Below are 15,829 nucleotides of genomic sequence, written 5' to 3'. Positions count from 1 at the left end.
TTTAGAAGGAAATGATTAGAATGCAAGGAGAAGTGAGACAGCTATGAATGAGAAGGACAAAAATCAAACAGATGGTTGATTTGGCAAAATAGATGGATGGTGAAGAGACAGACTGATGGAGGCTGGCTGCTACTCACCGTTGCCTGAGATGGTGAGGTCATGTGTGCGAAAGCTGTCCTGGACGTTTGACAGTGACAGGGTGGTATAAGCTAAGAGGTGGTACTTAGGACCTCTGTCAACACAAAAGAGAGGGCAGAGAAATGCATTCAGTGGGTGAGTGTTTATAGTGGAAATAGTCTCTATAAATAATCTCTCATAATATATGTTATTCCCCTCCCTCTCGCTCTTCCCTTTTTATTCAATATGTCTAATATACAATATAAACTAGTTACTATTTCAAACCAAACTTACGCTACAGAGGGAACTGGCAGCAGGAGAGGAGATGCCCCTCCGTTGCTGATAGGACTACATGGCCCAGGCTCCATGGCTGCCCGGAGCTTCTTCCCAGCTGATCGGCCCAGGGAAGAACTCAGTTTACTGGCTAGTTTCCTTGGTGTGCTCCCAGCTGAGTAATCATCCTCCGAGCAGCAGCTGTACAATTCAACACGCAGCTCAAACCCTGGACTGGCTTCCTTGCTGTCAATGGATGCACACAAAATGAACATGAGAATATCATCCTGTTACTACTGTGTTCAATGAGGTGTCTGTGCATACCTGAGTTCCAACGTTACTTCACTGATAAAGTTCTGTCAATCAGGCATTGTATCCCCATGACCACAATCGCTGTTCCAACTGGGTCTCCTGTACTGTCTGCCATGGAGACTTTTACACCAATTTCCTTGTTGCAGCTCAAAAAAAAATCAGTGCAACAGCTAAAATCCACTTATTGCCCTCTGGATATTGTCCCTGCTAGGATAATGAAGGAGGTCATTGACACTATTGGGCCTTGCCTGGTCACATTTATTAACAGCTGCCTCAGGCTGGGTATTGTCCCCACTGCCCTTAAGCATGCTGTAGTCAGACCACTTCTCAAGAAGCCTAATCTCAACCCCACGCTCACTTCTAATTTTTGTCCAATCTCATATTTAACTTTTTTTTATCCAAGGTTATGGAGAAAATTGTACTCACACAGTTACAGTCTCATCTTGAACTTTATGCTGATGTCGATAAATTTCAGTCAGGCTTTAGGTCCCGGCACAGCACTGAATCCTCACTACTGAAGGTGCGCAATGATATTCTTATGGCCCTTGACGTGAAAAGTCCTGTTGTTCTAGTACTTCTAGATCTCACAGCAGCCTTTGACACCGTGGACCATGCAGTTCTCATATCCCGCCTTGAACATTGTGTCAGCTTGTGCAGTGCTGCGCTCAAATGGTTTATTTCTTTTCTGACCAATAGGACCTTTTTGGTTGTGATCAACAACTCTACCTCTACAATAGCCTCTCTGTCCTCGGGCATTCCCCAAGGCTCAATCCTGGCGTCTATAATTTCCTTGCAAAATATGCTACCGTTAGGTTCAATTATCTCTAGGCATAACGTCCGCGTTCATTTTTATGCTGATGATGTGCAGATTTACTTACTGTTGATGCAGTGATGACAATGCACTAGCCCCCTTGCACAGGTGTTTGTGTGATATTAAACAGTGGCTTGCACAGAACCTCCTTCATTTGAATGAGGGGAAAACTGAATACATCGCTTTTAGCCTGCACTCTACTCACATTGTACCCGGCCTAGGAGCTTCAGCCCCTTTATTCACTCAAACTGTGAAATACCTAGGAGTGTTTGATAGCAGCTTCAAATTTGACAAGCAGAGTAGCTCTGTTGTCAAAATAAGCTTCTTTCAACTGAGGCTCTTAGCAAAGGTGAAGCCCTTTGTATCTCAACTTGACCTAGAAAAAGCCATTCATGCTTTCAGTAGCTCATAACTAATATAATAACTAATCAGTCTCTGCTCCGTAGGCTCCAACTAGTACAGAATGCAGCTGCTTGCCTACTGTCAAATACTCCAAAGTATGCTGATACCACCCCTGTTCTACAGTCTCTTCACTGGCTTCTGGTACAGTTTAGAATTGATTTTAAGGTTCTATTGTTCATGTTCAAGGCCATTAATGGCCTTGCTCCAGCCCATTTGACTGATCTTTTAACTATTCATACCCTGGTCAGAGCGTTGCGTTCATCTGAACATTTGTCTGTGGTTGTCCCATGGGCAAGGTACAAAAAGTGGGGGGATCGTTCTTTTGCCGTATATGCCCCCAAGCTCTGGAATACCCTGCCTCCTGAGCTTCAGTCTATAACAGAGTTAATGGTTTTTAAGACTAAATTAAAAACACACTTATTCAGACTGGCTTTCGGCACTTCATTTATAGCAGCAGCGCTATACAGTTGCCTACAGGCTTTCTGATTTTATAGTCTGTAATCTTATTCTGTTCGTACTTTGACACATTTTTATTGTACCGGAGTTTTATAGTTGCTTACAGACCTTGGTTTTAAATTTGTGCAATTTTAACTTGTTTTCCTTTTTGTTAGTTTATGTGACTTAACATGTTCTGCTTTTATTTTTATATGTTTTGTTATGAAGCACTTTGAGCACCCTTGGGTGTTGTAAAGCGCTATATAAACAAACAAATAAACAAATAAATTAATATCAGTTTCAGTCACATTCTATATGCATGATTTTTAGCGTGTTACTGTTTATGTGGCAATTCAGTAAAAGGACAAAGAGATGACGTACAATACGATGGTGTTGTCAAAACAAATATCGGTGAGCGTCCGGTCCACTATCACCATGTCTGTGTCAAAGATCTCTCCCCCCAGCTGGAGCAGGCAGAACACTGCACAGCGATGAAGCTCTGCAAAGGACAAGATAGAAAGAAAGAAGGAAAGAGAAAAAAACATCCCTGAAACATTCATGAGACACCTCAGCAACTGTCATTCAACTGCATCACTAGAAAACTAATTCTCAGCTCCAATACAACATCACCTCCAGCTGTTTAAACAAGTGATGGGAGAGTGACCTCAGTAGTTAGCTCAGCTCCTCCACCTGGATGACAGACACTCAAACAGTTTCAGTTTAATTTCAGTTCAGCAATCTCAATGGGCGGATGGGTTTAGTATTCCTATAAAGCACTGTTAGCTGTTTGGTGACTGGAACTGAAGCATAATGGTCTTTAATGTTGCAGCAGCCAGTGAGAGGTGGGTAACAGCAACTCTTGACCTTACACAGAGTGAAGATGTCATGGACACACACATGATTTTGTAAAGAAGCTGTTGTACCATCACTATGTAATTTGGTAATATGTATAATTTGGTGAATCATTGTGCCAAAGCAAAATATCATTATATTCATTATAACAGTGACAAATGTATGTAATATATCACTGTTGTAATATAAAGCAGCTGACTGCTTGGTCTGTCTTTCTTCTATTGTAGCCATTTTGCCAACTTCTCATTAAAAATCAAGGTTACAACTGAAATGACCAAAAGAGGTTATGTGCTCCTACCTACGTGTTTCCTTGTCAGTGTCACGTTGATACCTAATATTTAGATTTACTATTCCAAGCATGAACTTAACACATAAAATATGATTGGACATGTGAGAGAGGAACATGCTTTGCTCCTCCCTGCCTCCTAGGCTGAGTTTATGTCCCATTGTGCTTAATGACCTTCACTAACAGCCTCAAGCTGTTAAGAGTCCATTACCTGTCTCTTGAGATCATTTATATGCAACAGGTCATGCAGATTAATAACATTCAAGTTGCCAGAGGAGAGAAGGAGCACCGAGACTGTGATGGGATGGAAAACGGCCATTCTAAAAATTAACACCAAATATATTTTCATTGCAATGCTGAATTCTGAAATGTCATAAAAGACATTTAAATTTGGCCTAGTTCCTAGTAATATTCCTCAGGACAAAAAGAAGTAAGGAAAAAGGTAGGAAGTTCAGTGCCCTACTATCCTCTGCCCTACTAACAGTGACCCAGTTAGGAGTCTGTGTGGTGCTGCTTCTCAGAGCCAGAAGGCACAGCCAACATGACTGTACAGTAGATCAGGTTGTGCTGCCAGGGGTTTCTCACATAAAAACAGTCCCTGTAAAATATAGATATATCTGGGAGGCTGCAACAGATTGTAATGATCAGCCCCAGGAACCGTGCTATGGACCCTTGTCATATTGGCTCCCATACATATTCACATTTCACCCCGAAGCCAGTGATAAAAGGTGATTCACAAAGAATCCCACACTCACCACCATGATTTCACAAAAGTTTCAACATCTTTGAATCAGCTACTTCCTAACTGCAAAGCCACATACCACCTCCCTCAGAAGCAAATCATTAATAAATCCTATGGACATTAATCATTAATAGGTCATCAATCAGTTTCCTCACACACAGAAGGGACTCCTTACCTCCTTTATTCTTGAAGTACTCCGTGTCTTTCCACATGAGAGGGATGCGAAGATCTGTAACAACAATGGACAAGGGGTTAAACCACAAGTATGTAAATTGCCATTACTGTCTACCAGATATAGTCTTTAATATTTATTTCTTTATCTTCTCAAGTAAAACAACAAGGAAAATCATTTTAACAACTCTTGTCTTGTTCCCTGGAGTGAGTCTGTGTTACAAACATGGTAGCTCCATGATCATTCATTTGACTGCCCTCTCTAATTTTGCAGTGGGTAGCATCTGCAAGTCACCACGTTCACTGTGGTCAATAAAGAGAGAACAAAACATCCACTATTAAACAGAGAGGGAGCTGGATCTCAGCAGCTCTGCACTGAATTGCAACATTAAGGGGATGGCAAAGATTCTCTCCTTTTACCTTTCTTATTGCTGGTCGATCTCTTGCTAACCAGAGTACCACATTTCAAATGTAATTTCCTTATAGAAAATGCTTCATCTAACCTTCCTCTAGTTATCTCCCTTCATTTTTATCAGTTACTTGCCTGAGATGGCCACTTTCCCTTTACACGGGAGTCTGTCGTCCATAGGCCCTGCGTCCGATGACCTTCGTGTGACCTTCTGCATGACCTGAGCTTCCTTCATCCTCTGCAGCTCTGACATGTAGGCCATGATACGAGTGCTGCACGTCTGCAGACTCTTTGCAGCCTCCAGCGCCTGCTCTCTCTGGGAACAGGCTGCCAGCAGTTTGCAAGCCCCATCACGCATCCGGATCTCATGGTCAATCTTCTTCTGGATGTCGCTGTCCTGCTGGGACAAGGGAGAGAATGTGACTGAGGTTTAAATGGCAGATAATGGCACGTTCAAAAGATTCTTGTTTTTGGCTAATGGAGAAAGGCATATTCAAATGAGAGTGAGGTAGATGACAGGCATGGCTTAGCAGTATAAAGACATTTTGGGGAGGAATGAAGGAATAGACAAAAAGAGAGCGTTAAGGCTTCAGTAGATTACAGGTCTCTTGTGACTACATTAATGAAGTTTGTCTCTGATAGCACTCTGTTCACAGCTTATGTGAAAAACAATACTCAAACACATGGCCTTTTGTGCTCTTACCAATAAGACCACAACCCAGTGAGCAGAAGCATAGATGCTGAATAATGTAGTGCAAACCTGTTCACTACACACACATGGGGAGCAGCACTTTGAATGAGAGAGCAAAGAATAAAGATGTGTACAACCCAAATGAGAAGCCCTAGAAATAATTGCACACATACACACGTTACTAGCCACTGTCGTTCTCCTCAAGCTGTTTTTCCAAAGCAAAAAAAAAAAAAAAAAAACCATCAAACTAAATTTGGCCTGTTTTATTTGAAGCAGGAAAGGCATCATGTCTAAGACTAAGGACTCTGTACACTTGTGCAAGAATTCACATGCTGTGGAAACACACACACACACACACACACTCACAAACCCAAACACGTGCAGACAATAATAGTTCCTCCACTGTTTGGGTCTGCCTCTGGTGATGCTGTCCACAGTTTAGACAAACCTCTAAGGCCCTCTTCACTCTGTCAGTAGGACAGAAATATTGCATGCATGAGTTTAAAACATCAGACACTGAGGGAAAGAACTAACATAAGAGGAACAAAACAAAGACCAAGCAAAAGCAAAGCCAGGTTGACCTTGAGTGTTAGTCCCAGTGATGAAATACTTTTAAATTATGCATTTGCACATGAATTGCTTCAACCCAGGGAACAGCTATCACTAAGGTGGTCTTTAAAGAATGAGTTAAACAAATGAGGAAAACACTGACTGTACTTTGTGTTCATAATGAATGAACAAATGCTATGCAGCACCTGCCAGACTGCTGGAGTATGTGTATGTTAATGTGCGTGCTCATCCTCTTCAATGATACATCAGCAAGCTAATGCTCTCTCCACAAATAATCTCTAATGCCCCCTTTGCCTTTTGTTTTCCACCTGCTCTGCACCTGATAAATGCTTCTTCCCCTCCTCTATTGCAATATTTCTTATTTATCTCCTCTCCCTTACTGCCTGATTGTTATGAATTTTTTATTCTTTTGATTTAAGCTTTTATACTTTCTGTGCTAGTTCTCTGACACCTCATTTCTTCCACTTCACTGTCCTCAATCGGCTTTTCTTTCTTCCCCTCCACACCCTCTTTCTTCTTTCTACCCATCTCTCTCTTAGCGCTAGTCTCTCGCTTTGGTCAACAGAGGCCCAGTGGGAGATGAATGAATGTGATTTCAACACAAAAGTTCACATTTGGACACAGATTCTTCCTTAGACAGTGCACTACAAAATGGGCTTTCATGTAATTCATGATTAATCACTGTATTTAAAAAAAAAACACTTCTTAGGATACAACCACACTAGTTCTACATATGGAAATGCATTCAAGTATTACTTGCTACAGTAACATGGGACATTAAAAACTAGCCGACCTCTCCACAGAAACACTGCAGGAGTGAAGAATTATCAGACACAGCATAATTGATTTATTAGTTTATACTGATAATGATCAGTCTAGATTCATGTATAATCGACACGAGCTGTTAAATATAATAGCTTCACAAATAAACCTGTCGTTAAATAAACACTGAAAAGCAATTACAGTACTCTTGACTGTGAAAGAAAGGAGATTAAATTAAACCAGCAGTGTAAACATAGCAGTTAACTACCCAATGTCTGGAAGGTACAAGTGGAGGATTCAATTTTATAGGTTAAGTGTGTGTTTGAAAGCAATTATGTGATTTTAATTGACATACAAGCAAGAATACATTTAATTCTTTTTATTTTGATGCACTGATTATAATTTTTTAAAGAGCCTTAAAAGCTGTCATAAGAGAAAACCACATACATATCTTTTTAATTTTTAAAAAGGTTTTAAATTGTTTTTTAAACAGTTCTTGGTTTTGCACCAGCTTACTTCTCTCACGTGTTTCTAGTGTATGAACCACCACAAACAAAGTAGAACAAATACTTCTGGTGAGGCTGCTTTTATTTTTTATGATGTGAACTGTTGGAACAGTCTGCCTGGTCAAAAAGCAGCTGAAAGTTGGTATTGATATTTTTAAATGCAAATTATAAGTCTTCTTTAACCTGGCTTTTGAGTAGAATATTTTACTTCCATTATACCCCCCCAACACAAACACAATGTCTAACCACAACCTTAATACCTAGCCCAAACCTAAGACTAACCTGAACCCCAAAACCTTTACCCTCAAAAAGCTGTTACAGAAAGTGAGGACTAGCCAAAATGTCCTCACTTTTCAAAAATTTCCTCATTCTGTAGTGAAAATACTTTTTTGGTCCTCATTATATAGAAAGTGCAAGAACACGTGTACACACAGAGAAGAGGAGCTGTCACCACAGCAAAACCGGCCAGAGTATGTGCTCTTAAGGTTAAAATGTGAATGCCTCTCACATTTTTAAAATCGGTTAAGATGATAAAAGCCTCTAGTGTAGGCTGGGCCCACACTAGCAGCTAAAAGTTAATGGGCTTCTCTTTCTGGGGATCTCAGAATAGAAGACAAGCAGCCTAGAATTTACTCTAATCCACACGTCTGACTGCATGTCAGGCTAGTACAACAACCTGAACACTCACAGTGGGGGGAAGTAAGAGACAAAGACAACAAACACCACAGGCTTAGACACATGCAACAACAAGACGGACAAACGTAGAAATGTATGAGAACTTTTTCTTTTTAGAATCTTTCACAAATGCTCAGAGGCATGCACAAAAACAACCTTGCAAACATACAAGTTGTGACACTGATTCCTTCACACAACGTCTTCAGAGTAACAGGTGTTAGACCGGTGGGCACTACCAGAGAGGCTTACTGCCTTTGGCAGTGCAGACAGCAGCCAGACACAGGGTGAAAGACGGGCAAGCAGTGACACTGTCAAAGAAAACAATGAAGGGCCTGAGGAACAGCGCAAGAAAGGAGGGGATATGGGTTGACAGAGCAAAACATCTGGGTTGAGAGAAAAAAGAGAAAGGGGAACTTTGAGTGGAAGACAAGAAAGAGAAAGCAGGGACTGCCAAGACAAGCAGAGCAGGGTGAGAGGATAAGAGGGAGTAATGGTGATAAATAAAAGCAAGTGGGGGGAAGATCAAGGTGTTGGGTTTGCAAGAGCCGACAAGACTGGTGGTTTACAAAAAAAGTAGGGGGATGGCAATAGGAAAATGAAGGAACAGAGATTAGGTAAACAGAATGACAGGAAGTGGGCTCAGTATAGGCAAATGAGGTGTTCAAGCATAAAACTGGCATGAAAATAATTGGGAGAGATAGTGTCTTTATCTGAAACTGAAAAAAAGAAAGTCCATCTCTCCAAAACCTACAAACTGAGCTAATGGATAAAGACAAGAAACTTCATAATTACTTGCTGGCAAGTCATTTTGAAAGAGTTATGACTGAGTGTAAAGCTTGGACAAGACACTGAATCCAAAATTACACTTACTGTGTGAGTGTTTGTATTTCAAAAAAAAAAGTCCATCTGGACGTAAACATCTGCCAAAAGAATGCAATTTATAATGTAATTAAAACTTTGAATTCATCCAGTAATTCTGCTGAGTTACCGACACATGTTTCAGCAAACAGCAATCACAAAACTATTTTGCCTCAAACAACAATACATTTTCATTTTACAACTTGACGCCTCAGTAGGTACCAGATGGTCACTTCCTCTGTCACCTCTCTGTCCCCGTCAGCCTGTGTGTGTTGATCCTCACTTGTGTGCTTGTGGGTGTGACCATATAGACAGTAACACGCACACCTACACAAACAGACACACAAAAGACAGGCTGGCTGGGGATTTGACACCACTGCAGATGGTGTGTAATGGTTTGTTTACACTGTGCTGTTCCACATGAGTAAAGCTTTGCTGTTCAGAACTCTGACCCTTGACTTCTGACCTCTGTCCCTGAGCAGACCAGACGGCTACAGTTACAACGTGGGGTTAGTCCACAGGGTTCGGTTTGACACGCAGTGAGTGGTAAAAACCTTAAGAAACAACTGTTTGCTTTGTACAGCAAAACCATATTAATTCAAACCACCTGTGAATGAAAGTCACGGAGGGGAGGAGAAGTAATTATCACTACACTGTGTCTAAATTACTGAGCAAAACTACTCATATGAATGCATATTTTCACATGCATGGCAAGGACAGTCAGTCCACCACTTTGGTCCCAACTTAAATTTCACAGCTATTTGATGGATTGCCATAAAATCTGCTACAGATTTTCACACTTAACAAAAGATGAGTTAGGATCTTTTGACTTTCCATCTAGTGCTATGATCTGGTCAAAATTTCAGTTTGTCCAAACCTTTGATGTACCAAAACCTTGCAAAACAAATGGAAAATGCAACAGCTGGTTTGACAGGAAGATGTTGGCAGAAAAGAGAGAAGCGAGAGCAGCAACAGTGGAGAGTAAACACAGAGCGACTGTAACACTGTCAGGCAAAAAGGAAAAGATCGTACTCCTGCTTTCACACACAAAAACAGGCAGACAAACACACAAGCTCACACACCCACAAAAAGCTGAACAATCTGTCAGTCTTTGTGGCCACAGACTTGAACACAGACACAAACGTGCTCTATTTCACACACATAACCAAGACTTGCAAATGCCTGATCGCTCCCAAACACTGGGACATTACTGACGAAACTGCTGGCTTTCAATTAGCTGGCCACAACTATGTGCCTCGCCTTCCTCTCCATCCTCTTCCCCTACCTTCCCCTTGCTCACCTTCTTCCCCTTCTACACCCACAGCCCTGTTGCAATTAAATATGAGGGGAGTGGGTGAGAGTGCAAGAAAGAGATAAGTGAAGAGAGAAAAATGCCACATTAGCTGAGAGGTGGTTGAGTATGAGGGAAAATGAAAAGTGGCAATGACAATGCAACTAGAATACAGAGGGAGGGAGGAATTGTTGAAAAAGATGTTGGGGAAGAAGTCACATTAATGGAGTGCCAGTAGCACACAATATGCCACTATCATACTCATAAACAAAGACCAGTGCACACATAAAGTGGGATGATTTAGAGAGCACAAAGCCTCCAAACAGATTAGGAGAAAACAGAAAACAGACAACAATCCCAAACCAAGTCTAGATCATTCAGAAACAATGATCCAATTCACCAAACAATGCTGCTACAGTGTTTCAGATTCCAGCTGCTGCAGGGAAGGCAGGGCACAACAACAGTGAAGGGTACTGGTTTGGCACTGGTCATGGACTGGGGGTGGGGGTGCATTCATCTTTTTATGGTATCAAAGCAGTCCAACTCTGTTCAGTGCCAGGGCACATTTAACACTCACACTCCCAGGGGCCTCTCACATGGCAAAAAGTGCATGTGAATCCCGGTCTAGGTGCCATCATGCTGATGTCATTACTGAGGTGATTGCTATAGAGTTTCAACATGGACCAAGTCGCCCTACTGCCCCTGAACTCTCCCTGCTCCCAACAGCTTATACATTCAAGTATCTGCCGACAATAGAGACTGTGTCAGCTCTGCTTACATGGAAAACTATGTGTATATGTGTGTGACTGCTTGTCCACATGTGCTTATGTGTGTGAGCGTGTGACCAAATGACTTTGTAGCCAGCTGTTCTCATATAATGCAGCTGGGCCCCAGTACACACGGGGCGGAGTCATTGCAGAAAGTGCTTAAGAGAGAAATATTATGGATGGGTCTGGGTCCTAAATCATGTTTTATGTACACGCAACGGAGGAGACATGCCTGTATGCAAAACGAATGCATGCAAGTGAATCAGTGATTTGTTCTGCGTGTGCACCTTGTGCTTACAAGTGACTTTTTTTTTTGGTTGTTGCTAAGAAGAGCAACAGTGGAGTGAATTTCAAGCTATAAAATAAATTTGTTTAAAGCTATGAAAGAGCACAGAGAGCTTAGAGTCTGCCAAGCAGCAATCACTTCAACAATTTATAGGCGCATTAAAACTGGATGGCTCTTACACAGCTGTGCACACTCAGCCTAATATACTGGGTCAACATTATCATACAGTCGCACAGTGGGAGGTAGCAGAAACAGCAGGCAGGCAAATGCAGAAAACTGCAGAAACTGGGTGATAGTAACAGTAAGTGTGTATGGACCTGTGTGTGTTAGTATATCTACTGTATGACTACGTGTGGTCTCGGCATATAACTAACAGGACAGCAGAGCATAGATTTATGAAACGCTGTGTACAGATTCCAGAGGAGCGTCATAAATAACTGTGTGCTGGAAAATAGGCATACCCTCAACCTGCAGGATACTTTGTTATGGGCAGCCTCAGTAGGGAACAAACCGGGCTGCATTCAAAACAGAGAATGATGTAATGTTCAGACATAACACACTGGAATGTAAATCTTTTCTGACTTGTAGAGGTGAAACAAAACCAAATACAACCAAATATATTATAGTCTTCAAGGATCCAAACAGACCACAGAAGGCATGAAAAAACTGTTTGTACAGAAATTGACAGTAATTATAGTCTTCGGCAGGTCTGGCGTTAATATGTTTCACAGCTCTAAAGTGAAGAAAATACACAGATTCTGATAAAAAGGGAGACAGAGAAGGGACAAGAATTGTCGCCAAACAGTACTGGAGTGAGATAACAGACTGGACTGTCTGGGGGCCTGAAAGAGGCAATTAATAAAAACACACATCTTCACACACACAGCAACATTCTAAAGCCATCAGTGCACTTTACCAGCACAGTAAGTGTTGTGCATTGCAGGCTGGAACACAACCACTGACCAGTAGACAAGCTGATACTGCATTATTAACTGATTGGACAGCTTTTCCTGTACACCAGAACCCCATGTGGAGAAAAGATCAGGGGCCCTTCTAAGTCCATGATCAAGCACTGCTGTGACCTCTCTCAATGAGAGCACTGTGGAGAGACAGAGTAAACTCTGGGAATTTTTCACATGCTGTTACAGCCTGTTCCTTCTGCAACACATCAAATTCCTGTTTGAAGAGAGGTGTGAATCTGTGAACGGAAGTTGGCTGCATCACTTATTGCTTACACTGATATGGCTGTGAGGGGAATGGACACAGTACGTGGCACTTATTTCTTTTAAAAAAAAAGTGTTTGACTCATCCAAGAACCTCAGTCTATTAGTTTCTGCAGTCTTGTTCACATCTCTGCCTACTAGTTTTTCTATAGTGTAACTAGAATTCTCCTGCATAGAGCATGAATAAACAAATACAGAAATGCAATGACTACGTTGGTATTTGTCAGTCAGCACCACATTCCTTTGCCAAAATGGCAAATTAGTTTGGGGCATAATGTTGTCATTAGTATTAACAATCCCCATGCTGAAAAGAAAGAAAAAACAAAAATCAGAATCGATATTATGTTCTACAGAAAAAGCAATATTTTGTAAAAACACACTACTGTACAGTATTTCTTCAGTAGGTTACTTATCATATTTCATTGTCCTCACAATTTCATGTTTTCCTACCACAATAAAAGCCCATCAAACAGGAAATTAGATGGGGACATTATGAGTCTTGTAGTGTGAGGGTAGAGACAAACAAATGGCAGATAAGGAACAACTAAAGGGGCAGTGAGAGAGTGTAGAGGGCAAGAGGTCACGCTGCCAAAGCTTTCCGAGGAAGAGTGGCATCCCTGCTGGGTCCCGTACCATTAAGCCCCTTTTGTTCCCAGTGGGGCAAGGGGTGTCCAGTTATCTCGCTACCACAAGCACATCCTAACGCTTGCACTGCAACACACTGTAACATACTACATACTATACTATAATTTGTAAAGTCCCCCCAACACACACAGACAGTGCTTGTCTCAGTAATCCCAGGCTTTCCTCCTGCTCTGAATCAGGATGAAGAAATTGGGGCTAATTAGCTCAGCCGGCCTTATAAGCATTTAAGCCCTCCAAACTCCTCCCTGTTGCTCTCTTTGCTATACTACAGACACACATGGCAAGGTACAGCTACACCCAAAGCATGAGGTAAAGCACACTAATGTGGACACATTTGGAAGTGCTTTTTTATGTTTTAGCCTTCTATTTGTATTCAAATGCTTTACACTGCGTTTAGCCTTTAAAAACTAGACAGACTTACTTTCAGTAGAAAACCCAATATCCTTACACTATGAATGTATCTAGCTTATTTTTATTCATAGCTGTTTGGCTTGCAGCATCCCTAGCAAGGTATTTATATCCTTAAATCACACAAATGGTCCATATATTTACTGTATAGTGTGAGTCCGCTATTCTCTGTACTTATCTACTCTCCTGAAATATTCCACAAGTTAGCTCTGCTTATTACAACTTGGGCCACATGGGGAAAGTAATCAAACAATGTTATTTACAGCTTCTGTTCTCTTAATCAGTGATGGACCACTGCAGTCCACATAAATGTAGTCACTTTCTCTGTCTGTCTCTCTCTCATATTTGGTGTGTTCCAGTCAGTGGTGTTTGTCACTGTTGCCTTTATTTAGACTAAATGGCCACATGTGCGCATATAACCACATGTGCTGCCCCCACGTGATATCTCTTAGAAAGAGGTGAGGTTTTTCTCTGTCATGAAGGTATATGAGACACAGAATAACTCTCTATGTGTGTACGCATCTGTGCATGTGCGTCCTTGAATCACTATCAACCAGCAAAAGCCCTGAGATGAATGTGGCTCATTATAATATTCATGAAGCTGCAGGACTACTGAGCGGACTTAAAGCAAAGTCAGATATCACTAAACTGACTCGGAGCCCTTTGCCCTCAGGGTAAAAGGACCGGATAAAGCACAGCTGGAGGGAGTATGTGTGTATTTGTGTGCATGTGAAATGCACACAATGAGTGAAAAAATAAAAAGACTTACATCCATTGGATGTGGAATTTAACACGATACCCTGTTCATAGCTTTACAGCCTTGCAAACATGCCATTATTTAATGGCTACCATAAATTAACACATGGGGAGTATTGCTATCACAGCATAGTAAAGGTGGTGTTTGTTTCACTGACTTGATTAATGACAGCCATATTAATGTCATGGGGTACACATGTAAGGTAAGATCCACTCACAGTCCTCGAGTCTGTAATAACCTTTTGCCACATTACAGTACTTACAGCCTGCTCTGGTTACTAATGGACCACATTAACCCTTGGAGTCTGTGTGTGTGTGTGTGTGTGTGTTGTGCATATGTCTGTACAAGCACATGACAGTTCAGTGAGAAAATGAGTCTGGGAGGCAAGAAGGCAGATAAGAGCAACTAATACCAAGAAGCAAAAGGAACAAGAAAGGGAATATAATTAATTGCAGCAAGAGTGTGTGTGTGTTTGTACATTTCTTATCTCTGTGCTCCAGAATGTTTTTAACAGGTCGGGGATCCACATTTAAATAGACACACACAAAAATAATAAACAACTTAAAGACCCACTCCACACAAAAATGTGTTTTTATTTTTATACGCTATAAATATCTGACCTTCACTATTCTGACTGGTGTGTAGGTGTATAATTAGTCACTAATGACATTTTCCATCAGCACAGGTCAGCCCACCTTTATTGTCCAGAGCTAGGCAGGCACTGGTTGGCCCCTGATTCCATCTGTTGCTAACATCAGGGGATAATCGTGCTGACTTGGGTTCAGTTGGCCCTGCTTCCACCTAGGGTCAAGTGGAGAAATCTGAGCTTCACATATGCTCAGGGAAACTAAATGTGTGTTGACACAAGATCTGAAAGCCACTATTTGCATGATTCACCATGCAAATATCTGTAGATTTCAAGGAGTGCCTGAAACCCACTGGCCTCAGAGCAGCCAGAACTAACTTTTCACCGACCAAGAAAGGAGTGAGAGCAAATAAGCAGCTGTGCAGTTTCTGGATGTAAACTGGACCCAGAGGTTCTTTCCACTATTTATATATTTACTACGTAATGTTATAAGATAGTATGACACGTGTTTCTTTGTTTGAGTATTGTTTGGCCTAACTGAGTGCAGTTGGCCTGCTGCCCTGTCCTCTGTTACAAGAGTACATTTTGGATCCACTTACCTCTTTTATACAATATACGTAATAATATAAAACCACCATGACTGCCACCAGTTACAAGCTAACAGCTAATGTTATTCAAAAACAAGACAACAATCACTGATTTGAACTTACAGTATGAAGCCAGATCAAAGTCTGGGACTGAAAGAGGCTCAAACATATACAGCTGAATCTCTTCAGTTTTCCCTCCTGCCATCCTGATATACAGAGTGACTTTGTGGGTTTAAGCAGCAGTGTTGGGCATATATTTGAATAATCATGACTCCTGTAGTTTACAGTGAGGGCCAAAAACCAGAGGTGTTTCCATTTTATTTTAGCAAATGTTTATATAATGATTAGGTGGGCCTGGGTTTGAATGGAAAGGAGTCAGCTATGCCATGTAGGTGTTGATGCAGTTT

General features: G+C 41.4%; 1 protein-coding gene across 7 annotated transcripts in view; it reads right to left on the bottom strand.

Annotated features, from left to right (window-relative positions):
• rtkna (rhotekin a) overlaps positions 1-15,829 on the bottom strand; it is a 53,704-nt gene that overhangs the window by 5,085 nt on the left and 32,790 nt on the right. For 4 of the 7 annotated variants that reach the window (XM_020594508.1, XM_020594502.1, XM_020594507.1 and 1 more), the window contains exons 2-6: positions 4,946-5,210; positions 4,406-4,459; positions 2,732-2,849; positions 412-636; positions 138-232 (exon numbers count right to left, since the gene is read on the bottom strand). In XM_020594508.1, coding sequence (XP_020450164.1) covers positions 138-232; positions 412-636; positions 2,732-2,849; positions 4,406-4,459; positions 4,946-5,210 — 757 coding nt within the window. The remainder of the gene's footprint in view (positions 1-137; positions 233-411; positions 637-2,731; positions 2,850-4,405; positions 4,460-4,945; positions 5,211-15,829) is intronic. The other 3 variants (XM_020594503.1, XM_020594505.1, XM_020594506.1) reach the window with 1 other exon arrangement.

The sequence above is a fragment of the Monopterus albus genome, unplaced genomic scaffold, assembly GCF_001952655.1.
Source record: "Monopterus albus unplaced genomic scaffold, M_albus_1.0 scaffold23.1, whole genome shotgun sequence".
Lineage (NCBI taxonomy): Eukaryota > Metazoa > Chordata > Actinopteri > Synbranchiformes > Synbranchidae > Monopterus > Monopterus albus.
Note: the sequence above shows the minus strand (reverse complement) of the source record. Positions and strands in the feature narration are given on the sequence as shown.